The sequence below is a fragment of the Capsicum annuum genome, chromosome 3, assembly GCF_002878395.1.
Source record: "Capsicum annuum cultivar UCD-10X-F1 chromosome 3, UCD10Xv1.1, whole genome shotgun sequence".
In the NCBI taxonomy this organism is placed as follows: Eukaryota; Viridiplantae; Streptophyta; class Magnoliopsida; order Solanales; family Solanaceae; genus Capsicum; species Capsicum annuum.
This window is the reverse complement of record NC_061113.1, coordinates 238,831,464-238,857,702: the sequence shown is the minus strand read 5'-3', so window position 1 is coordinate 238,857,702 and position 26,239 is coordinate 238,831,464. Positions and strand designations below refer to the sequence as shown.

At 33.8% G+C, this 26,239-nt stretch overlaps 3 protein-coding genes and 1 long non-coding RNA gene across 7 annotated transcripts in view; 2 read left to right on the top strand and 2 right to left on the bottom strand.

Annotated features, from left to right (window-relative positions):
- The window catches only part of LOC107862800 (nuclear exosome regulator NRDE2), an 18,404-nt gene extending 17,794 nt beyond the window's left edge, over positions 1–610 (bottom strand). For 2 of the 3 annotated variants that reach the window (XM_016708461.2, XM_016708462.2), the window contains exon 1: positions 54–610. In XM_016708461.2, the coding sequence (XP_016563947.2) occupies positions 54–610 (557 nt within the window). The remainder of the gene's footprint in view (positions 1–53) is intronic. The other variant, XM_047409585.1, reaches the window with a different exon arrangement.
- On the top strand, positions 9–1,814 carry LOC107862802. The gene is made up of 2 exons (XR_001672049.2): positions 9–657; positions 1,404–1,814. It is a non-coding gene; the product is annotated as an uncharacterized LOC107862802 (long non-coding RNA).
- LOC107862799 lies at positions 1,548–12,298 on the bottom strand. 2 transcript variants are annotated; one of them, XM_016708460.2, is made up of 9 exons: positions 11,950–12,278; positions 10,039–11,331; positions 8,350–8,691; positions 7,344–8,280; positions 5,415–5,694; positions 3,888–3,995; positions 3,528–3,806; positions 2,559–2,702; positions 1,548–2,150 (listed from the first exon to the last, which is right to left on the bottom strand). In XM_016708460.2, the coding sequence occupies exons 2-9, from the start codon at positions 11,261–11,263 to the stop codon at positions 1,962–1,964; spliced, it is 3,504 nt and encodes a 1,167-aa protein (XP_016563946.2). In that variant the 5' UTR covers positions 11,264–11,331; positions 11,950–12,278; the 3' UTR covers positions 1,548–1,961. The 2 variants fall into 2 exon arrangements, with proteins under 2 accessions (XP_016563946.2, XP_016563945.2); XM_016708459.2 differs by having other exon boundaries at positions 7,344–8,691; positions 11,950–12,298.
- A 9,517-nt stretch (positions 12,299–21,815) lies between these two features.
- LOC107862835 (probable arabinose 5-phosphate isomerase) lies at positions 21,816–25,626 on the top strand. The gene is made up of 3 exons (XM_016708519.2): positions 21,816–22,676; positions 23,494–23,717; positions 25,170–25,626. Exons 1-3 carry the CDS (start codon positions 22,035–22,037, stop codon positions 25,324–25,326), a joined length of 1,023 nt encoding a protein of 340 aa, XP_016564005.1. The 5' UTR covers positions 21,816–22,034; the 3' UTR covers positions 25,327–25,626.
- Positions 25,627–26,239: the final 613 nt, after the last annotated feature.

Here is a 26,239-nt window from a genome sequence, read left to right as displayed (position 1 = left end):
AAAAAAAAAAAAAAAAAAAAAAAAAAAAAAAAAAAAAAAAACACGGCGCGCACCTGTAGATACTACCAAAAGCTAAATTGTCTCGATCGCCACGAGAATCAAAATAATACTCCTTATCACTAGCAGCAGCTGAATTAGCCCAAGTTCGAACATCAGGTTTTCTGGAAGTAGGAGAAAGTGCATAGTCATAGCGTGGACGTTCATCACTCGATTTCTTCCTCTTCCTCCGCTTCTTCTTCCTCTTCTTCTTCTTACCCTCATCATCGTCAGAAGACGAGTGTCCCCGCTCCGATGCGGACGAGTGCAGTAACTCATACCGCGTACCTTCACTTTTCCGATCTTCCTTCTCTACATCTTCTCCTTGTTCGTCTTCCTCTAGGTTTTCCTGGAAATGTATATTACCGTAGTTGTTTGAAACGGCGTTGTTTATAACGGAGATGTCGGTGGTGAAGCTGGAATTTCGAAGCCATTCAGGAACGGCGTCGTATGAGGTGGACGGATTGGGCGCTGAAGGTATTTGAGTTTGGGGGAAAACGGGGAACAGCGATGAATTTTTTGGTGGTGAAGATTTGATTTCTTCCATGGCGGTTTCTGTATTCGTCTTCTCCATTTGCTGGGGCCTAATTCTGATTGATTTTACAGTGTTATTTTCTCAAGGTATAACAAAACCTCTTAATTTTTCAAATATCTCATATATAAGTCCTCATACTACTGAAAATGTACAAATAAACCCCTATAGAAAGGTAGAAGTATTGTCCTTATTAGTTATTAATGGCTGTACTACTATGCTCCTTCTTAGATTCTTGTTGGTTTATGTTGTTCTGCTACTCTTTGTTTCTTATTGTCTTATGTATCATTATTATATCTCTTTCTAAATTGTATTTTATCTTGAATTGCAGATTTATTAAAAATAACTTTCTGATTCATTTTAAGTAGTTATATTGACTACTTACATTCTATCCTTTCCAAACTTCATTGTACAATAATACTTCGGTATGTTATATGTTGTTGTTGTTGAAACCCTATAGAAAGAAGGGAAAGAAGGTATGTTGTTGTTGTTGAAACCCTATAGAAAGAAGGTCCGGGAGCAAGGACATATTTAGGGTCATTGCCCTATTTTATGTTAGATCTTTAATTTATGCCCTTTTATAACGAATAACTTTCTTGCTGCCAAAAAATTATATTTTCCTATAATAACAACCTCCAAGTTATATCTTGATATGACTTCAGTCTTCAGTATATAAATAACTTGTGTCTCACTAAGCTTAAGATCGAACAAGTATGTTTTATTACTTTGTTCAGTAAACGTGAACTTCAATCCAGATTTCATTCCATGTTCAATCACAAACTTAGTAGTATGACCTGTTTGTAGAACTTACATAGTGTTTTCATTTTTATTGAAGCAAATGCGATGCATGAAATCCGTGGTTGCCTGGCGATGGCTCGAGGGATGATTGAACATGACCACTCGTAGCAGAAGTTAGAGATGCAGCAACGCAGCGCGCTAAGAGAAGGGGGAAGAGGAGTGCACTGGAATCGCAAAAAGATTTCATCAAGTGGAATTTTGCATTATGACCATCGATGAAAATGTCAGACGTGAAAATATATGTTTCTGATCTTCCATCACTTTGATACATTGCTGCAAATGAGGGAAGGCAACCAAAATTGGATAAACAGCTATTTCACAAGCTATGACTAAACACCTAAAAGAATCAACACACATCATGTACAAACCAGCAGACATCCCCTTCCATCAAACAAGACAGAAAACCCTAATGTTACATAACATTTGCAGGACTGCATTCTCAGTTGGGTTAAAATAAAAATACAGCCCAGTGATATGGAAGGAAATGCGGGCCATGTTTGCAGATATCCTTCCTATGTCATCACTGGGAGCATCCAAATTGGAGCAATTGCAGATCTTCACAGCAGGTTAAAAAGCCGAAGAATTCTCACACAACTCAAGATGATATTGGCTCATATGGATATGACAGCCACGGATGCTTTAAAGCCTCCGAGGCAGATGGACGCTTCCTTGGGTTTACTTCAAGGAGATGAGCCACGAAGTCGATGAATCCTTGATCCCCCATTGGTAAACGATGTCTCAAGGATGTCTTTTTGGGTATCAAGTATTCCAATCTGTTTGTCTCCTGAAAAAAAATGATGACATTAGTAATCAAGAATGGATATTAGAGAACAGCAAGCAGATAGAGCAACATTAACATTCAGTGCAAGAACAACAGAAAACACACAAGTGTTGCCCTCTAATAATTGGAGTCTATAGTATAGCTGTAACTTCACCATTCACCGACTTGTTAAGAGGATAAAGAATTTGAAGGAAGGACAAATGGCCTCTCTGAGAGATAAATATATATTGCCCAGGACTTGTGTATCTTATCATCAAGTCTACTTTTAGCAAGAAAAATATTTTGCCTTTAATAAACAAAAAGTATTGATCTTCTGAAGGTGAGTCGTCAGAGAGGATACAAGACAAAGTAAATCGCAGAGCCGTAACCCCACCCTCCCAAACCCAACCCAGACAAGGCGAGAAAGTTTACCTGATTTCGTTCGTACAGCATGTGATTTTTGGTGAAATACTTATAAGTATCTCGTCCTTTAACAAGCAAATCTTGGTCAATTTGACCTATAATACCGATCACCCTAGCAAGTAATGTGGCTGGAGAGTCGTTTTGAAAAAGTACCTGCAGATAAAAAGTTTCCAATTCCACTTAAGAGCAATATTGGGATCAGAACATTAAAACAACGTAACTTGTATGCAATGTATGAGCATCAAACAAATTAAGTGTTCATAACAAGCACAAATTGAAGATTGGAAGCTTAATCTCTGGAAACATAATGGCGAAGGATGAATGGCCTGTAAGTTAACTATTGGTCATTGGCTTTTTGCTTTACTTTTGTTTTGGCAACTTCTCCTTTTTTTTTTTTTTTTTGTGGGGAGAGGGTGTTCATTGCAATGCCCATTTCTGGGGCAGCGCTCCCAACAAGGTCTTTTCCATTCCATTCCCAGGAGCTCAACTGGATAGTGCATATTAGTCTTCAAGAAGGATTGGTTCTCAGCACACTGCCATGTGTCAACAGTACTACAGTATAATAATACTAAGGTTCTTTAACTATTCCTGCCTGTCTAACTATATGTAAATTTTATATTGTCACCAGTAAAACTAGTATAGTAAAACATGGAGATGGATACAGATTTTTTCTTTAAAATGAACTTTGACATACGCCACCGGAAACCTTCTTAGACACTAAGATTACATAAATGAGAATATCAAGGCTTCCAAAAGTTTTAGTGCCAATTCTAACTCCACGACATCATAATGTGTCCCAAATCTCAGAAATCAACTCTGCAATCTCTTAAAAATTGTGAGGACAAATGGCAAGGGATTAAACAATTTAGGAACGACCATAGTGTCTGGTATGACAGGTGAAAGATCCCTAACATCAGAATCATACTTTCACTAGTTACAAAGAGGTAAAACTCACAAATGCATAAAGAAAGAACCTACATTTCCAGTGCAAAGTTCTGCTAGGATGCAGCCAAGTGACCAGATATCGATCTTTTTATCATATGGAAGTCCCAAAATAACTTCAGGTGCTCGGTAGGATCTAGATTGGACATAAGAACAAAGATGATCTGTTTCGAAACAACTGCTTCCCAGGTCAATCACCTTCACTTCACATCTACTGTAGCTTTTCACCAATATGTTCTCAGGTTTCAAGTCACAATGTATAAGCCCAAGGCCATGCAAAAATTGAAGAGCCTCCAAACATTGAATAGTGATTGACTGCATCAGTAAGTCATATTGAAGTCAAAAGAGAAGTATCGTTGATGACAAAATCTTTATGGATATAGCCATGCAACAAACCTGCAGTCTCGGCATGGTAAAGTAGACTTCTCCTCCAGATTCTCTATTAAATTTATGGAACTCATAAAGATTTGCCTTAAGGAGCTCACATACAATTAACAAATGCTCCTGAAAACAAACACAAGGATCAATCACAAATTGCATTTCGCAGTCCAAAAGTTACTTCAGCTTATCATTCAAAATTGTACATAAAGGATTTTCCTTAGTTATATGTTTTAGCTTTCAAAACAGAAAAGACAGTGGCCCAGCATAGACCACAGAGTAGATGGAATTTAGCATTTAGAATGAGTTCCGATAATAGGGAAGTAAAACAGGTGATTCAGCTTTAAAATTTTGGAAGTTGCAGTTATCATAAAATTCCATATACATTGAAGTGGAGACACCAAAAGGACAGTACCAATCATGTAAATCTGGCCACAAACTACTTTCATCAGTTACAAACACTTGTAATTCACCTAAGAGGGTCATTAGGGAAAAAGTCGAGCTCCTCCTAAGGTTGTTGGATTGCAGACCAGGAGCTCGGCTGACTCATTCTGATTTTCCGAGGGGATTCAATATATATTATAGATACTTTATGTATTACTGACAATACACCCCCCCCCCCCCAAAAAAAATAGATACCTTATGTGTGGGTCAGAAAAGATTTTAACCATCTTTTGCTTCATTGTAACATGGCAAAATTAACTTCAAGGCGTGTTTTCTGATTTATATGGACTTGATAAAGCAATTTTTAAAACAGTAAGTGGCATGCTACTGGGCTGGTCAGATAGAAAATCTGTTAAAGGAAAAAGGAAGTACGGGCACATGCCAGCACACATTTTTTGGAAGGTATAGCAGGAAAGGCAACAGAGATGCTTCAATGGCCAGGCTGAATCTGCACATGAGCTTATTACATAGTTTGATATCTTTTTAGGCTTTTTGACTTAACATTTTGCTTGTATATGATTTAGAGCTATATTCGATCTCCTTTTACTTCCTAAAAAGAATAAAGGGCCATAGAGTTTTTGAATTGTACATATTCAGCCCCGTCTTTGTGCTGATCTTAAAGAATGGAATTTACTTATAAGTTGCTATTTTTACAATCCGAAATTTCCGGTTTTTATAAAGAATCAGAAGATCTCCACTTAAAAAGAAGAGATAAATAATATAGAAAACAAAGCTAGGGAAAGCTAAGGTGGGTGGTGCCAGCATAGGTAAAAGATGTTATGTTCAGCTGGGCCTTCACACGGGAAAAAGAAGATGCAGAATGCAGGTCGCTGTTCCTCTGGCACCCACTAAATGCTCGTTCTACATAGAGAAAGAAATAGGAAGCTTTGGAAGTTGAGGAGAAAATTGTCCAAATTGGGGCCATATTTTGTTTTTCTATAGAAACAAATTTATCCAAGTCGTATGATTGAGTGAATTTTATAAAGAACCATGTACTTGAGTAGGTTCTTTACTTACTGTACACGACTTGTATAAAGGGGCTTTCACCCCAGATGAATGAAGTATTAGTTTAATGGAGAAAAACTAAGAATCTTCACTTACTCGATAATAGAAATAATCATACAACCGAAGCAAATGGTACTTGTCAGCGGGATCATGCTTGTTGACATACTTGAGAAGCTTTATTTCATCAAGGCTCTGGTCGAAGAAATCTTTGTTGTTCTTTATGATCTTTACACAAACATCCATGCCAGTGTGAAGGTCATGAGCTTGGATAGCTTTACTAAATGCAGCAGATCCAAGATACTCAGTAACTTGATATCGCCCGGCTATAACTGAATTTAAAACGACATGGAAATTCTTGTCCTCCTCAAAGCCAGTTCTGATCCAAAAGATAAATCCAATTAACAAAATATTTCGTGTCTAAACATAATAGGTAAGCTACATGAAGAAAATTCACTAAAGAAACATAAACTATGCATGATGAATGCAGATATGAAAGCATCCAACATAGGATGTAGAGACTTGTTACAATATATTTACAAGGGTAATACAGAATTATATATGAAAAAATTATAAGGCAGAAATAAATATAATATTGCAGATATAACATGTGGTTGAAGCAGTGAAAAGTGATCAAGCCGCTACAATCAGACAAGGTAAAGGTTTATTGACTAATTACCAAGAAGGTACCAAAATCAAAAGTTACAAAGGACCGCTGAGTAGATAAAAGAAAGAACTAGCACAAAATCATCGACAAAGTTATAGACACAGCATAGAGAAGCTTCAAGATTGATTAGAAATGTTTAGGACAAAGTTATAGACACAAAGTCACGAGCCAAACATAGTAGACCCAAAAAGGCAATTTAAAAGCATTAGCATTGTATCACAATAGTTGTAGTGAAATTTCTTCAAATGGAAACCCCTCAAGTTAACAATAAACCAAGTTTTCAACTATAATTGATCCTAAACCTCCAAGCTCCTCCAGCGGAAAAAAAAAAATAGAATGTCATAGCAAATGAATAAATAATCTGTCATGCCAACTGGAAGGCAAGGAATTGTGTTCGACCTCGGGAAAAAATCGTGTATCATATGTCACAGAGGGTTTTTCCTTTTTTTAAAATTTTTTAAATATCTATTCAATTATTAGGTAAGCTTGTTCATTTTTTCTTTGAGAATGCTAGGTAAGCTTGTTCAGTGTCAAGCATGAAATCCAGGTTATATGGGCAAAGATGCCTAGCTCCCTTACATCCACAAATCTTAAAATGATTGCGGACTACCACACTTATTTTAAACGGCATAAATAATTTAAGGTCCCGTTTAAGCTCTAATTAAAGATACACACACACATAAAACACCTTCAGAGCAATATATGATGTTAAATTTACTTCATTATTCTTCCGTTCATCAATAAGTTTGATTCATATAAATAAAGATATACAAAATATGCGTGCACTATTATTGTATAAACAAGGTCCAACCGGAATCTCAACTATCCAAGGGAATATGTCACCACGGACACACCTATCAAGAAGGGTAGTTGCCAATTTCCAAAGGGAAGTCCCAACTAGTGACAGATCTCATGCCTGCATTCGCCCTTGGGGTTGATTCCACTGCTTCAGCAATGGTGCTTAGCTGAGATGTCCACGAAATCAAGGGAATGGTTCATCAACTGTTCTTTGTTCTATCATAGAGCTCAAGGTTTGTTGGTAGGAAGTAGAAACAATCCCTAGATCTGTGGACAAGTTCTCGATTTACTTGGTGCATCTATAATTCCCCCACACAGTGCTTGTTTCAAATGTATACAGTTTACAGTCTCTGCTTTATTATAATTTAAGTTAATAAATGGAAAACCAGCATATTTTGCTTTTATTAGTTAGATAAAAAGCCAGCGATGCACATTGAAATATGAAGATCCTCGTAACAAATAACTAGTTGTTCTAGGACAATAGCAAATAAAATGTATTAATACCAGCTAAAGAGAGTTATGTTCACTATGATTCATAATAGCCAATAGGAGATTGAACATGCCTGTTTTTCCGATGCACAATCTTAAGATCAAAGGTTTCAAATTCCTCCTCCTGTGCCTTGATCTGCCTTACTTGCTCTTGAACTGCTGTTGCTTCCTCATCCTCCAGTGACGCCCCTACATCTTCTTCTCTTGCACTGGCTATTTTTGTCTCCTCTTCTTTCTTCACATGCTCCCGTTCAGCATAGCAATAGTTTGAAAGAGAAGAGGGACTAGAATTTTCTGATCCTGCGGCATTTGCATTGCTTTCATCTCTTGAGCTCTTGACAGGTGAAGACTCACTGCTTTTGCGCCTCCATGGAGCAAGCATTTCATCATTTGTCATCAGAGAATCATCAGCTTCATCACTGACAACAGTGTTGCACTTGTTTGACCATAAAGACTTACTTGAACTTGTTTGAACTAACTCTCCATCTCTAGGAGGGGGAAATGAGAATCCTCCATCCAAGTGGTTCACTTTCTGCACAAAACTTCCTTTGTCTGCCCCAGTAACAAACTTGTCAGAACTATGTTTAGATGCTTTCTTTTCTCTCTTTGATCTCTCTGAATAAGGCTTGTCTGAAATGGGTGGTAGATGTCTGGACCCACCAATACTGGTATCATGATCATGGAAGTACTCGATGTCCCCCTCACTACTCCCTCCAACCAAACTTTCACGCACTTCGCTTCCAAAATCAGCAGTATCACTGTTGATCCCCACACCAATAGACCGAACTGAACCGTGTTGATCATCGTCCATGCAAATATCATCCGGCCGAGACCTTCCACACTCATTCAAGACTTTACCATCCCCCAACATGACAAGTTCATTTGTTTGAGTAACAAAGCCCCGCCAAACTGGCTCTGAGCGCATCAAATTTAATTCTTCTTCATCCATCAACTGTCCATCATACTGGGCAATCAACTCATTTTCATCAGTTCTCCTGTACATTTCAGACACTGACAGCCCTATGTGATCATCTGCAGGCCTAACTGGATCAACATTTTTTGATTGGAAATATCGCTCACCTGAGAAGCAGGAATCCTCTTCTGCAAAAGATTGTTCATCATCTTCTCGGTTTTGCCCTCTTTGAGGATCTGGAACACTCCCGTGCCCTGTTCCCTTCTCATTATCACTGGGGTAATCAATTTCATGAGCTAAAAACCACGTCTCATCCTCAATAGGTTGTCTTGTGTAGCCAATATCATCATCGTCATCATACTCATCGGAGTCCCAATATTCATTGGGGTAATCAATAGATTCACTCAGTCCATCACCAATTGTTGCAAAACCGGAAACCAGATCAGAAGTGTCCTCAGCAATGCCTTGACTTACAGAGAGCCAACTACCTCCTGCAGGCCTTTTTCCACCTGGCATTTAGTAAACAATGATGATTAATGCACAAGCCATGAATAAGTAACATATATATAGAAGATCAACAAGCACTAAGACAAGGATAATTAGATGAATCATAAGGTCAAGACAACTCCAGAAATTACCTAAGATAGAAAAAAAACATGGTAACATAGACAATAAATGGTCTATGAAAATTGAACAATTCATATGTCGATGCTCCCCCTCTATTGTTTTTCTTTGGGAAGAGCAATAAAAGAGCAGGGTTAGGATGCTCCACATGCAGTGCATAATCAGCAAAAGTCATGAATCTAGCATCTATTTATATGAACTATAAAACCATGCACAGTTGTACATTCATAATGGTAAAATTTAGAAGTTCAAAATGTCATGTCCTTGGAGGTAATAACAGTAGGCAGCCAATCTGATTGCATTATTCAGCCGGAAAAATTATAAAATACAAATGATACAATTGTAAGAAAGAAAATAATGCCACAGAAGAGAAAGTTAAAGCAACACAAAGAACATATGAGCGCATGGTCCAAGACTTCCTTAATACCAAGTAGCTTTTTGTGATTACGGAGAAGATTTCTCCTTGTATAAAGTTCTTTTCTATGGACAAAAGGATTCACAATTATTTGTTGATCCGAGAAACCACGATACCATACTTAGAATGTCACTAGAAAAACGCAGATCGCAAAGTCTGACTTCAAACAAGAATAATTTTGTAGCATAATATCCTTATGAAATCCCTAAGCAGGCTGCATTTCACCAAAAGCCCCCTGCTCACACAGCAACCATGGGATACTCTGGTGTAATAGGAAAATAAGTAAGCATCCGAAGAACTTAGTACCATTTATCTTGTGTACACTTCTAGAATGCACTGGTTAGCGACAGTGATCAGCTACCAAATATATCTAGTTGACTATTTATTATGCAAAGTTTACCCCTCTAAAATGCATTTTCTCTTTCTTTGATAGCCAAAAATAGTTCTTGGGCCCATATTTTTATTACTTCACATGATTTCTCGGATTATAAATTTCCAGTCCAAGAAATCGTCATCAGCTGTCTCTTCTATGTTAAGGATAATGTGTTTTCCATTTATTCATTCCCAAGACTCTAACAAGCTATGAGTTCAGTAAAGCTAATGAGAACCCCCACGTTGGGAAAATAATGTTAATGGGACTGTACTCAAATCAATTATTGAGACCCACATATTCCAGAACAGGGTCACCTGGAGGTTAAAGTGCACTGAACGCCACAGGCTAAATTTACTTTCTCTAAAACAATAAGCTAAAGTTGTTTATTAAAGAAGCAAACCTGAAGTGGTAAGATCTTTTCTTTAAAAAAAACGGTAACTTTACCTGAAGTGGTAAGATCTTGTCCAATAGGAACATCAAGAAATGAACCTATGAAAAACGAATTGTCAGCATTAGTAATCTTTGAGGCAGGTCCATCTCGTTCAAACTTTTCCTCCCAAGGAATACTGAAGGACTTCTCTTCTGACTTCAATCTAACAGGTGGCAACCTAGGGAATCCTTCTTTCTGGCTTTCAGAAGCAAATGAAAAGCCTAGGCCGCTGAAGTCTTTTGGTTCACTTCCTTGTGTCTTCCCAAGATACAGAGCTCTTCCCACCTCATCCACTTGTTCTTTTATTGCAGCCCTAACATCACCAACCTCTGTTTTTCGTTTTCCTTCTTTCCTGTCAGTACTACCAATGTCATGATCATAACTTGTCGAGACATCTCCTTTGGAAAACGGGAAAACAGTTTTAACTGCGCAGTCTCTCCAAGGCTCAGATGAAGGATGTGTAAATTCATCACTTTTAGACCATGGGCTATTAATTAATACATCTTTGGAGCACGCACCACGTAGCTGAATGTGCTGATCAACCTCCTTGAGCTCAATATTTCGACCACTATCCTGCTTTGGTTCTACAATGTCTTTGCTAGTACTTCCAGGCCAAGAAGTTCTCTTTTCACCAGAAAAGCCGACATCTTCCTCAGATTTTGCATAAGCCTTACCACTATCAAAGACCTCAGAAGAATTGAACTTAGACTTCCCAGAGTGCACCAAACTGGAGAGGTCAATGGTACTAGTAGCTCCACCGTCATGCTGATAAGTAACCGGACCATTACCAGGAGTGTATTTCCATGAATACAGATCAATAGTATCCTCCGAACTGCTGGCAAAACTGAAGTTTTTGTCACTTGTCCCAACAGATTCATTAACTTTCTTCTGTTCCTGGACATTTTTCCAGTTGCAATCTGAGCCATTTCTCCCGGTGCCACACTCTATCTCCTTGATAATAAGCTCTTTTGATATTTCACCACTGTTCTTTGAACTTGTCTCCTTGTAAACATCCTCACTATTCCGAAAAATTGTCCCCGGAGTCTCTATTGTTGCCTTACCCCTACTTGCTCCTTCTGTTGATTGGCTCAACTCTTTGTCCTCAATAGTAAGCTTCTGAAGAACCCCATTCAAATCAGGATGATTATTCAGTTCACCCCGCAAAGCTGCCTCAGCCCTTGCAAATTTGTTTTTCCTCAAAAATTCCAGTATTCCATCTACTGAGGTCGAGTTTGCCATTTATATAAACAGTGAACTAACAAGCTTCACAATCTCCTACTACTATTATAATGAATAATCCACCATACCTGGCAAAAAAACAAAAGAAACAAACAGGAATTAACAGAAAATGCTTAGCCAAAAAGTCCAAACTAACACATCAACTCAAAATTTAACAGCAATAAGACCTCCATGAAACTTGAAGAGGACCAAAAAAAAAAAAAAAAAAAAAGAAACTGTAAGCAAAAGTTGAACCTAACTAGAAACAAGTACAAGTATAATGGCTGAATAAATGTATGTTGCGGATCCCAATGAAAAAAATCAAAACTTTAATCAAGAATTCATTTTTTAGCACCTCAACTAATTCCGAGATACCAGCCACCTCCCACCAGCAACAGCAAACAGGTACCGGATAACTCTATCCACCAAAGCTAAAACAACATATGGGAAAAATTATCTCAAAAATACTTCATTTTTCTAGGGATTTGCCACATTTTCTGGGCAACTAATTACCAAAACCCTAGCTAGATTTCCCACTTTCCGATTCAAAGATCTCCACTTTTTTCCTAACCCTAGAAACCACCACCCACTAACAATTACCACAATAAAAAAAGTTTAAAAAAATAATATCAAAGAGCTAAAAAAAAAAACATCAAAAAAATTTCAAAAATTAAATAGGAAAAAAAAGAGTGAAAATGCCAACTTACAGATCGAAGGTGAACAATAAAACCCAATTAAATCCATCGCTTCCATCAAGAAAAGGGCAAAAAAGTTTTAAAAAAAACTCAGAACACTTCGTACAAAAACATCACAATTAACTTCACAACGAGTTGAATACTGATGATTTTCCCCTTCACAATACCAGAACAAATGGAAGCGTTTCGATTTTTGAATTTATTTTTATTTTTTCCTTCTTTGTTTAGCTCTTGTGATTTGTGATTTTCTTAGTTCCCTGTTTGGTGGGGGTGTTCCCTGTTTTCCCTTTTTCGGGTTTGGGTTTGGTTTAATTTCTCTTTCGCTTGGCCTGCAAAAATTATGGGGGGACATATTTTGTGTTGTCCAATTAAATAAATAAATATTCTACAAAAATTAAAAACCAGAAAAAGATACTCCACGTACTAATAATTGATTTCTTACTAGAACTAGAATGGGTGTAAATTAACTTTTAGCCTTTCATAAATTATACGTTGTTTCGTATATTTTAAAATTTAATTAATTTAAATTTATTTTAAAAGAAATATGTATTTAGGAAGTAAAGTGTTTTCTTTCAAAGTGATTTTTCTTGAGTTTGAACTTTCTAAGATTTTTAATTAAAAATTAAGATATTCTTGTTACTGCATCATAATTTTTTATGATAGCGGTTAATAAACTTATTTGGATGATTATGTATATGATAGCATATCTTACTACTATTACTTTAGACATAATACATAATATTATATTTATTATAATAATAAAATACATTATGAATAATATGAAAATAATACAATGTATTACTATTGTTTATTAAAATAAAATATAATTCATCCTAACGATTTTCAAATAGATGGATTAACGGCTAAATGGTTTAATTGGTGCAAGTGCAATAATTTAAAAAATATTAAATCGAACTTTATTACTATTGGAGCATTATTTTTTGTTAACTTCATTGGTGAGTTCGTGCGGCTGGCATATGCTTTATGCCTGCCGAAATCTCCTCGATTATTAAGTTGTTTAACAAGTTGTTACTTTTCGTCTTATTTTATATGTATAATTTAATCGAATATAAAATTTAAAAATAAGTAAATATTTGATATTTTTTACTAAATTATTCTTTATTAAAATAATATATTATTATTATATTTTAATTTAGTGGGACCAATAAGGGTAAAAGTAAAATTGTGTGCTTAAATAGTTATCAAATAAAAAAATGTGACATTCTTTTTTGAACGAACAAAAAAAAATTGATAACACATAAAATGAGACGAAGGGAATACTTTTTTCTCCAAATCAAATTATTTATCGTATTTTTCTATTTATATGCTTTTTAGAAAATGCTAATTTACAAATTATTCTACTCCTATTTATGTTTTAAGGTATACTTTTTTTTTTTTTTCGAATATCCACTTTTTTTATATGTCATTACCTCATAATTTAAATATTTCTAGTATTCAAGAGCAATTACTATTAAAGGTAAAATAAAAAATTAATTTTATCTTAAAATTTTAAAATAACAAATACTAAATAACTATTTTAGAAACCACAATAGATTATTTGATACGGATAGAGTAGGTAACTATTCAAGTCTTGAAACACAGTCTCTGACAGAAATACAAAGTAAGACTGCGTACATTACACTCTTATGATGAGGCTTTTCTCCAGACCCGCGCATAGCGAAAATTTTAGTGCACCGAATTGTTCTTTATGGAGTAGTTGGTAGCTACCCCTTTTAGAATTTTGCTATTTAAAGTTAACTACATTTGCATTTAAAAAGTATCCTATGCACGTTTTGATTTTGTAATTTGTACATGTAGTTGCGTTGGTACCAATTAAATACCGAATCCTTAATTTAAACTAGTAGTAGTTAGAAAGTGTGCTTGATTTCGAATTGGTCCTACACACTTCTATGTATAGCAGTAGTACTAATCATTTCTATGAGTTTATTGGCATGCTGTGTTTGATTCTAGCTCATTAAAGTTTTGGTTCTTATTGATGCTTGTTGGCTGTTGCTTTTTCCTTTTGAACCTGTAGAATGATTCTTTTTTTTTTTTTTTTTCGGTTTCCCATTCGGTGTCGATATCCACATTGGAGCCCGATTAATTCGAATTCGCGTCAGGTAGGGCCCGATTCGAGGGGAAGCGCTCCCAACAGAATTTTCTCCATGCCCAAGGTCGAACCCTATCCGCTGCACCACAACCTGTGTTGGTGTAGAATGATTCATTTAACTTTATACAACTACATTTTAATATCAAATAGTAAGTAGAACTCAATTTATATATTAAAAATAAAAGTTTTAAGGGGTGATTTAGTTTGTGAACAAGTTATGTTGTAATTATAAAATGAGAATTATAATAATTATTAAATAATAAATGAATGAATTAGACCAGAGGTGGAAATATTATCGATTTTAATTCATTAATTGTTCGAGTCAAATCGAGAGAATAAATTTACGTTATTATTCACATGTATGTGGGAATTTTAGATGGACTTGCAACGTTGGGCCACTAGAAATAAATGATGCACCGTGTCATGAAAAAATTTCAGCCTAGGCTTGCATATCCTATTTGTGAATTGACTAACCAACAATATACAAAATTGAGATATTCCAATCTGTGTTACTTGAAAAACAATACTATTGCATTATGATAATAACAAAACTATAGGGTTTGAGTCTGAGTGCGGGTATTGTTACGAAAATTGGCACAAATATAATATTTCTATAGGTCATTATTTAAGATTTGTTCTGAATTAATGAATGTGTGTAAATATTGGTATTTGTGCTACAACACAAGTACACAATTATGTCTTTTCTGTCGATTTGACAAGACTTGTGAACAATTTAACAAGACAGGAGAATGAAGATTGTAATAAAGTTACACATTTGTCCATCATAACTCGTGAACAATAATTAAATATTGGCAAGTTCTACGATGCAAAATGACATGTGAATGATTTAACAAAATAGGAGAGGAAAATTGCATATAATGCGCTACCCATTAGTAGTGAACAATTGAACGCATGCAAGTTTTGGACTTGGATCCAACGAGCTTTACCAACAATTTAACACATGCAAGTTCTATTAATTTGGCAATACTTGTGAAAAAATTAACAAGACAAGGAAATAGAAATTGTACTAGAATAATGGAATCATAACTTGTTGATGCATGATTTTTCATTCTTTCAAGTGTCTAAGCCAGGGGCGGAGCCAGCCTTCTGTTCGGGGGTTCGGCCGAACCCCCTTTGACGGAAAAATATACTATTTATACGTGCTTAAAAAAAATTATGTGGTTATAGTAGGTGTTGAACCCTCTTCGACTAAGTTTTCTTTGAATATGGAACCCCCTTCTTTGAAATCCTGGCTCCGCCTCAGGACTCTAAGCCGAGGGCATTTTTACACAAATTCCTTAAGTATAATCAACCGTTAAACACGACGCATTAAAGAATACTATTTTGCTAATCGTCAATGTAGTTGAGTCATTCTTTTGATACAATGGATTGAAACAAGTGATTTACGAGGAAGACTTTAGAGGTGGATAATCTTGGACTTTTAACCTACCGTACAAAACCTCGAGCTAAATAAGTTTTGACTTTTGACCTTAAGGGTTTGCATATAGGACAAGTGAGTGCTAAAAAATTTCAAGATCATTCGTATAATTTCTGGGACCGAAACAATTAGGAAAAACATATCCAACGCTAGCACTAATCGTCCGACCCTATTTTCTTATTTACAACGAAATGACCCAAAAAGGCTGCACTTAACTATAAAAATACTAAAAAAAGAAAAAAGAAAAAAAAAAGAAGAAGAGGAAAAGCTACATTATATAACTGTTCATTAAAATATTAGCCAATAAATAATTTATTTTATACGCCATTGTATGATACATATAATATACAATTTTTTAATGCAAAATAGTGTATATACTTTATATATTTATCTAGCCAATATAATAATTTTGGCCGACTAGCCAAATTTTGTCCAAATATTTTGATGAATACACAATGAATTTTTTTCCGGGTATTTCTACCAATTTAAACCAAAATAAAGATCTAACCCTTGAACCTAACCGATCCTTAAATCATTTTGTTCCAAATTTCTGTACAATGGGGTTATAATCCCAAAGAGTTTAAGCCTTTTTTTGATTGGGCTGGGCCACAAGCACACAGAAAATGGGCCCATATTTCATTGGGTTCCTCCAACAAACAAACAAGGACCCATGCTTGGCATGGCTTTATCTTCATATTACTGCACACAAGACCTGTCATGTAATTCAATCATTCACAAACTGCATTTGTCCTTATGACATGCTGAGATCACCCAAAATAAGTACTCTATAAAGCCTTTTCTCTTTTTAAATTTGAGATTTTAAAATATGTTATAAGTTTTATATGGATTTATGACTTTCAAAACTCAGGATTTTGAATTTGTATGTAGTAGTTTGGATGAAATGGTATTAGTGGCGGACCAAGAATTTTAAGGTTGTGGGTGCTTTAATTTATTTTTTTTTAAAAATAATTTGCTAATGATGCATAATATAAATATATGATGTATAAATTTTGGAAAAGTAAGGTTTTTGGTGAAGAAGGTCAAAAGGTTTTCAAATTTTTTGTTTGAATAATTAAAAAAAGTACAAAAAGTACTTTTAGTTTAATAAATTAAGGAGTAAAAAAATGTAATACAAAAAAGTCAAATTTAGATGCGCGTGTACTAGTGTACAAGAGTACTTGAGTCTTGTGCGTGTGCATTAAATGTAACTGAAAAGTTATAAAAAAAATTATACAAAAATGTAGCTTAGCTACGGGGAATCGATTACAAGCACCTGGACATGAAAGATCCGAATAAAGCCATAGCACCCAGAAACATTTTCATTATGTGGGTGCTTTTTTATTTATTATACCATTTTTTCAATGTTTCTTATATAATAATACAAATTCTACGTCGAGTTTAGAGGATGTCGAAGCACCTCAAAAAACTATGTGAGTCCATCCCTGATGATATTTAAAGTTAAACTATCTTCAAACTTGGAAATAATTTTAAGAAATGAGTGAATAGTTTAGAACTTCTTAAATATTACTATCATAGTACTCAGGTAACTATAAAAATTGAAAATTTACGATTTGAAATATGTCATAATATTTATGTAACTATCAAAACTTGTCACTAAAGGTAAAGTGCAAAGTTAAAGTTGAATATTTTTCAAATCAAATTAATCTTTTTAACAAATAAGTTAAGAAAATGTATCATAGGAAAGCTAAATGAAAAAACAGAGTTATAGCAAATTCGGAATTTAAACATGCTTTCACAGGTTACACACTTTGTCCGCCTAGGAATAGCTCAAATAGAAATAAGGATTGTGCAATCGTATTGGAGTGATAAGTAATCTTTCATCATTAATCGGAGAAATCTCTGTTTTCAACTTTGGTGGGCACGAAGTTGATTTTATTAGGAAGCTCTTTACCCCCAATATGAAACTTTTCGATGCAAATTTTATTTTTATCGAACCTCAATATAAATATCGGACATCAAATTTAGAAGGGAAAAAAAAAGGAACAACTTATGTCATGCCGTAAGCCCGTGGGTATGCGCGATAGTCAAATAAATCTCATCGTTGAAGAAAGAAAATAAAAGAAACAGAATACAAAATAAACCTAGCAAGGTAATTTAGGATTTTAGGTGTAGTAAATGATCGCATCTACGTATTTATGTAATCGTTGAAACTCTACACATGAAAGATCTTTAAGAAGAGTCGTTCTCAATTTTAATTTACGATTTAAAAATTGTTAATAGTAGAAGAAAATACTATTTTGTGTCAACATCTTCAAATTTTAGTATCCAGAGATCTGTCAACTTTGGTCTATAAGCAAGTTCATGAATATTTGTAAACGTTGTGATGGGAAGCACTGGAATATAGCATAATCAGAGCCGGATCTAGAATTTAAAGATTGTGGATTTTCAACTTATAATTCTTTATTACTAGGCCAATAATACATTTTGTTTGTGGGTTCTCAACTTATAATTCTTATATATTTACTAATTTTTTCAATATAAATTCAAGAATCGTAAGAAAGTTAGGTTGCCAAGAACCCGCACGTAATACTCTACATTCGCTCCTGAGTATAACTTTATAAACAGGAATCTCTCCACTTTTATATAAACTTCTCGAGTTTGAATTTATATTGAAATAAAATTTATTTTTATTGAAAGCGTCACTCTAAAAGTAACTCGACAATAAAGAAATATGCCACGCACAAACTAACTGTCAAATTTTGATTGCTGGAACATGTGAATCGACCTGAAGAAGGTAAAGCCAATTCCAGCTGGATTCTAATTAGACCAAACTGTCCTACAAGCTACAACCACAAAAGCATCTGACATTACTAATGGGTTCACCTAAAATACAATGAAATTTACAGACTTTGTAAATAAATTTAAAATTAATTTAAGTAATGTTTATAAATATACCAGTGAATCTATTTTAAATTAATATAATAATAATAATAATTATTAAATTAATAATCATAATTTATTATTCAAATATATAATTATATTTTAAAAATTTAATTCACAATTAAAATTAAACTCTACAAATGTATAAATTAATAAAGAGTGTGAAAAATAAAATTTGATGGACCTATATTACTATTTTTTAAATAATACGGGCTCAGTATATGTTATTTTTTCATCTCAATTTATACGACACAAATAAAATTTAGATAACCAGTCATACTTTTAATATGTCTTTAGATATTTTAAGCTGCTAGCTATTGTAATTTATAGATTTTTTTTTAGTTTTTAAATAATATATGTTACACTCTTTTTTCAAACTTTTATGGCGTTGATAGTCAATTATATTTTAAAAATAATTTAAGTTTGTAATTATTGTGATTTATAATATTTTTCTTTTATTCCAATTTAAGTGCCATTGATATAATTTCAAGAGTCAATCAAATATTTTATATCTTTTAAATTTTTAAGTTGTTAATTATTGTGATTTATAATATTTTTTATGTATTTTTTAAAAATATATAACAGATTATTTTTTTTTTTAGATATTTAAGCTATTAATTCATGTAATTTATAATATTTTTTTGTAATTTTTAAATAATATATGTTACTCTCCCTGTTCAAAATTGTGTGACATTGATAGTCAATTACATTTTTAAAATAATCTAAGATTTTAATTATTGTGATTTATAAAACTTTTCATTATATTTTAATTTAAGTGACATAATGCTTAGACTATAATAATAAATTAGAGGTGATATAGTAAAATCACGATTGAAGGAGCAAATCAGATATGTCTTAAATGATTCACAATAACTAATTAGAAGTGATATAATAAAATGACTATAAAAAATAATTGTGAAAAAATTAAGTGGACCTCATAGAAGACGTGAAGTTAATTTAAAACATTAAGAGTTAACTTATCATTTTATATCTATTTTATCTTTTTTTATTAAATATATATTTTTTAATATTTTGATGACTTATAATAATTAACTAGGGTAATATTTAGTAAAATTATAATTAAAGCAGCTGACGTAGATATGTCATAAATATCTATTTTAATTTTTTTATTAAATATTATTATTTTTAATATGTAAATAACTTATAATAATTAATTAAAAATAATATATTAAAATTACAGAGTAAGCAGCTGAAACAGACATGTCGACGGAGAGCTGCCCGCCCAACTCTCTCTTATATAATAAGAGAATAAATACAGTAGTCATGTATAATAATAATAATAGTCTAATTTTCTATAAAAATTCATAAATTTTAAAAAACCTGAATCTGCGTGCAGTATTATCACATTATTTGATTTAAACAAAATGCCTTTCTACTATTTCATTTTAAGATTTCAGTTTTTTTAGATTTTCTTTTTTTATATAATTGTGATATTTGAATTAGCTTATCGGTAATCATGTCAATTAAAAATTGGACGTATGAAAAGAAATCACCTAGTGCCATTACTTAGTTCTCGACTTTATTGAACACCAGTCCGTAGCATTTTTGGGATACAACTTGGATGCAATCTTTTTAGTTATTTTGATTGACAACCTATGCAATATTTTTTAGTTATGTCCAGTTATTACTTAAAACTCTGTAAAAATCAACTGTTATATAGAATTGTCTTTTTAAAATATTTAATTTGTTAATTATGTAATTTTTTTATTTTTTATTCAATATTCATACGAAGTTCAATTAAATTCAGATCATATCGAAAAATCACACGTTTGAGGATAAAACGCCTCCTAATAAACAACTCCGTAACCAAAAAGCACTCAAAAGAAAACCCAATAATAGCGACTTTATAGCTGTTTTGCGAGGCATTGTGTATCAGCGTGTGAGTGTCGGTGGTTTGGATAGATGGACAAGATCTCATGGTAGATTTTGGATATGGAAATTTGTTTCAGGCACCGTATGCAGGGGCACATTTAAAAATTTAAAATAAGCCAGTGGAATGGTAATCTTTCCGTAAAATCAAATATTTTATATATATTTGTTTTAAATTGATATTTTTTTTGGTTGTTGCATGCACAAAGCGAGAATCGAACCCCGACATTCGCTTAAGCGATCTAGTGAGCTAATCACTGGACCAACCAAGCTTCATTTGTTCTAAATCGATATTATTATCTGATGGAGATGCTAAAAAAAAGCTAAATAATGTGCTTACATATTTTTTTTTATGATCCACTTATATTTTAGAAATCTTAAATTCAATTCTAAGCTTATGAAAGACGTAAATTTTGATATAAAAGAGCCGCTTGAATGACAAACATCCTCCACCTTCAATTCTATGATTATGAATTTGATTAATCAATACATCGTAAAGCTTTTCAATTCTATAATTATGAATTTGATTAATCAATATATCGTAAAGCTTTTAGAAAGGAGTAAAGTAACATTAACTTCATACTTTTTCCGCTTTAATTAATTTAACTTATTTTTTTAGTCTGTTTCAAAAGAACATATTTTGAATTTTTTACATGATACATTTAAGGCAATAAAACTATTTTTTTTTTTTTGATATACTTAACCTACATGAGTGTACAACGATAATAACATAACCAGTATATTTCCAATCAAGTGGAATGTAAGAAGGGAAAACGTACCGGTCCATACCACGACCTCAATATTCTTTTTTTTTTTTTCATAAAACTTCCCCAAATCAAACCCAAACAAATAGAACAGTAGTTTTAGACAGGGGTGGGCGTGATAAGGTATGATACGGTATTTAAAATTTCGGTATGGTAATTTTGGTATTCGATTTTTAAAAACATTATACCATTACCATACCATATTAATTCGATATAGTTCTGCATTTTGATGTTTGGTTTCGGTATTTTGCGGTATGATAATCGGTAACCATAGTTTGTACAACTTCAATAATATATACTCATATACTTATTATTTAGACTTTTCAAAAGCACGTTTTAATTGCATCATAAATATACATTACACATGTAGAAATATTGAAAAAGAAGTACAAACAATTCTTTTTGTTAGTCAATTACAAAAAAAAAAAACATTTCAATCAAGATAGAGTATCGAAAGTTTTAATATCTAAACATTGGCAATATTTTTATACTAATACTAAGTATTATATTTGTGTGTGTATATATATATATACACATGAAGATACATACATATATAAGTTATTTATGTAACTATATATACTTCGGTATGATATTTGGTATTTCAATATGTTATTTGTACATATCGAATATCATACCATATACCTAAAAAAATTTAAAATATATACCATATACTATATCAATATCATAAAAGTAAAATCACAATATCAAAAATTTTGATTCGATACAGTAATTCGATATATACTATGTCCACCCTAGTTTTATAAAAAATTGGTCATTAAACAGAGGGCGCCCTTGGGTCTGCATATATTCTACACATTTTCAGCTAAATAGCAGCTCTCTCTCAATCCCCGCGTTAATAATTGAACTGTATATCAACCGCTTCCATTCTTTTCTCTCCCTGCTTCTTCTCCCTCTCACACATTTCACACTAGCACCTTTCAACAGAGAGAACAACAAGGAGATAACAAAGGGAAAAATCAAGATCCAAAAAACAATGGGGTCTCTTCCACCACCATATTTAGACTTGTCTTCAAAGCACCAAGATTCAATTGACCCAGATAGGCTTCTTCATCTCTTTAAAGCCCAGCAGAATTACCTCAACCATTTCTTTCAAAATCTTGATCTTTCACAAACTCTTACTTTCACCCAAACACTCCTTAATGCTAAAGGTACAATTTACTTTACTGGTGTTGGGAAATCTGGATTTGTGGCTCAGAAAATCTCACAGACGCTTGTTTCTTTGGGAATTAAATCTGGGTTTTTATCCCCTGTTGATGCGCTTCATGGTGACATTGGCATTTTGGATCCGGAAGATGTGTTGGTTATGTTTAGTAAAAGTGGGAATACGGAGGAATTGTTGAAGCTCGTGCCTTGTGCCAAGGCGAAAAGGGTGTTTTTGATTTCGGTTACGTCGGTGAAGCCGAATTGTTTGATGGGTGTTTGTGATTTGAATGTGCATTTGCCTTTGGAGAGGGAATTGTGTCCGTTTGATTTGGCGCCTGTTACGTCTACTGCTATTCAGATGGTGTTTGGAGATACGGTGGCGATTGCGTTGATGGGGGCTAGGAATTTGAGCAGGGAAGAGTATGCTGCTAATCACCCTGCTGGGAGGATCGGGAAAAGCTTGATCTTCAAGGTAAGGAGGGGTAATATCGTATTTTCTTATGGTGCTTCGTTGAGAAATGTGATCCTTTGTGCTGTATTTATTGTGATCTTGTAGTAAGATCTAGGAAATAATCCCTAGATTTTTGTTAGAGTTCCACATTGGTTAGGGAATGGATTAGTGGTTTGCGTATATGGACTAGGCTAATCCTCCCCTCGTGAGCTAGCTTTTGCGGTTGAGTTAGCCCCAAGTGCCATATCTTTACAGTTTTCACCTTAATGTTGTGCGACGTGAGCATGAAAAAGGTTCAAGTTTGTTCCTCCGTCTCATCCTCCCTTCACTTTTTGTATTGTTCCAGTTTGGGCTGTGGAGAATTGAGTTTCGAATAACGGTAATCTTGGTTTTATTTATAGTTTTTGTTGTTTTTGAAAATTGGCGGTAGTCGGTTCAAATGTTGGATGTTGGAAGGTTATTTTGTCCAAATCTTGGGTGTTTGAAGGTTATTATTCAAGTGTTAATGCTTGTGTTTTATTACATTGCATTGTGTGAGGGTAAGTTTAAGGATTCTTGGATTCTGGTGTCTTTTTTGTTTTTTTCAGTCGCAAAGGAAGATTATTGTCCAGCAACCGCTTTCAAGTTGCCTAATTGATTTTCCAGTCACGAAATTTTTTGACATATAATGACTATTGAATAGCTGGCTGCTTTAGCTTTCAGCCGTTTTTTAAGAATTGCATCAAATTTTCGCATGTGCTCATCTGGTTGATCCAAAAGGGTAACTCAACTTGTAGAAACTGCAATGAATGAAGTTGAGTATTCATCTTACTCCTGAGCTTGCCATCTAACTTTGCAGGTAAGAGATGTGATGAAGAAGAAAGAAGATCTTCCAATTTGCAAGGAAGGAGATCTTATTATGGATCAACTAGTAGAGCTGACAAGCAAAGGATGTGGGTGCCTCCTTGTTATTGATGAGGAGTTTCATCTGCTTGGCACATTCACTGATGGTGATTTACGTCGGACATTGAAAGCCAGCGGGGAAGGAATCTTCAAGCTTACAGTTGGAGAAATGTGTAACAGGTAATTTTACTTGTACCTCTGTTAGCATACTTGTACCCTCAATATACCAGTTACACTGAAAGACCTAATCCCTTGGAAAAAGAACTAGTGGAAAAAAGAAGGGCAGAAAGGAAGAAAGATATATTGCTTCCACCGAAAGACACATAATTCCTTAACAGAAAAGTTCGTTGGCAAGCACATGTTCGCTGTGGTCAAAATGTGGTTAAACCAGTCTAGACTTATACAGTCATGAATATTGCTTTTAGTACTTTTGCTGATGTCATGGTCCGGAGATAGATCTAACTTGGTCTTTTGTTAACCTACAGCGTGGCACTTAATTTTCTTAGCAGTTAAACTTAGATCCTGGTGTTATCTTTCCCTTGCCAAAATATCAGTGGGATATTGTTCTAATAAAAACATGTCTTTTTGCACAAAGACATGCTATAGCATTAGAGGAAGGCAAGATGTAGTAAATGATGCAGATTGATGGGCCAATGTTTGTTCAGCAGTTGAAAGGAAGTAAATGATAAATCACATGCATCTTATTCGGCTTCGGAAGGCACTGGTGACAATGCCTCTGTTGTCACCATATAAATGTGTCAATGCTCATATATGAAAGTGTCAAGTGCAATTTTGGTAGAATAACGCAGGAAATATCTCTCCCCTGGGTTCTACTTTTACTGTTGAACCTACGCCTTGGTGCCCGGTCTCCACCTGCCCCATCCCTAGAAACAGTTAAGGGTAGAAATTGGTGGTTTAGTTTTGTAGAGCCTCTTTTAATAGTTCCTCCAAATTTTGATGCTTTCTGTAAGACCTAGTTCATAATACTGACTAATTTCTTTTTGTTAAACAAGTATTTGCAGTCTGATTTGCTTGAGTTACTTCCTTTATGTATCATACACCCAGATTATCTAATTAAGTTCTGTCTATCAAACCAGACTAGCATGTATCAGGCCCTGGTTTGTGTTCTCTTGTTAAAATTCTAGCATAAAGTAGGATACAGACTGTTGATCCTCGTAAATTACTGTTATAAACATTACACAAGTCATTGGATATTTCCTGGCATGTCAATATTCAAGTTTCCTTCCGATAAAAAGTTGGATTTTGCGATATTACTTTGTTCTTGCTTTTTTAATTGAGGTAGGATGGCGTCTTTTGACTATGAGAAGTAAAGAATTATTCTTTGCTTCTGTCTTTAACTTATCAAAAAATAATTCTTGGCTTCCGCCTTAACATCACATTGTTGATTAGATCTTTTACGCTCCTTGGTGGACCACCGGCGGCGGTGCTAATAGTTGTAGTAGTAATGACATTAGTATGCGTTCTGCCTTTGAATTCTTTAACCTTTAATAATACAGGCTCTTAATATAGTTTTTGTTTGATTAAGAGTAATCTAATGACACTTCTTCCAGACATTATGAATAGTTATCCTCGGAGATTAAAGCATTTCTATACACTTACTTGGTGTTTCAGGAAGCCAAGGACGATTGGTCCAGATGCTATGGCAGCTGATGCAATGCAGAAGATGGAATCTCCGCCATCTCCAGTCCAGTTCTTGCCAGTTATTGATCAAGATAATGTCTTGATTGGTATTGTTACGTTGCACGGACTGGTGTCAGCAGGCTTGTGAAGTTCTTGCCATTATAATTTATTCTTTATGTATATTGTTGGGTTTCCGACCCCATTTCCTTCAGCTGATGTTATTTTACTCCTGTAGAAATGATGAATATTAGTAGTGTAATATATTATAGTCGCCTTATTGGACTACTTATAGATTGGGCTACAGTTTTGTGCCTGTTACAACGAGGGAGCACGTGACAGCGATGATCCTATGTTCGTCAGATCTATGCAAAATCCAGTGAAATATTATGTATGGTGTTATTTTTTTTCTTCAAAATAATGCTTTCAAGGAGTCTTTTTGCCCCCAAAATGTTACAAGGTTTATTCTAATTGTGAAGAAGTTAGATGATCATGTTCGTTGAGAAACTCTCATATTTGGTGTCTACGAAAGTGTGTCTCATTCCAGATAGGGATGTCAATTAGGGGAAATGTCAAAATGTATTTATAATCTATATTTGTAATCTATAATATATTAAAAATGAAGATGTGATTTGAACTTTTTGTCCTATTCTTCTTTAAATAAAATTATCTTTTCACTATTTTTTTAATTTATTATTTAATAATTTTTATTATATTAACGAGGCTATTAAAATATGTGAGACTCCTAAAATATATGGAAGGAGCATCAATTAATATTTTCCTACTGATCAATTAGAAAAATACTTCTAAAATAGGATATAAAAATATTACTCTATTAAGAAAATATTCAAGGTTCTATTAAGAAAAAGAAAATACTTCTATAAATATTGAGATGTGGTAAACTAGATAAGAAAATGATATACTTATTGAGATGCATGCTAAATTAGACAAGAAACTGATATACTTATTGTAAAAAATATGATTGATGTTCATTTAACTTGATTCAGTTGCATGTCAAGATTGATGGATGCTTAATTTTCTAACCCTCAATTTCTTTATTATTT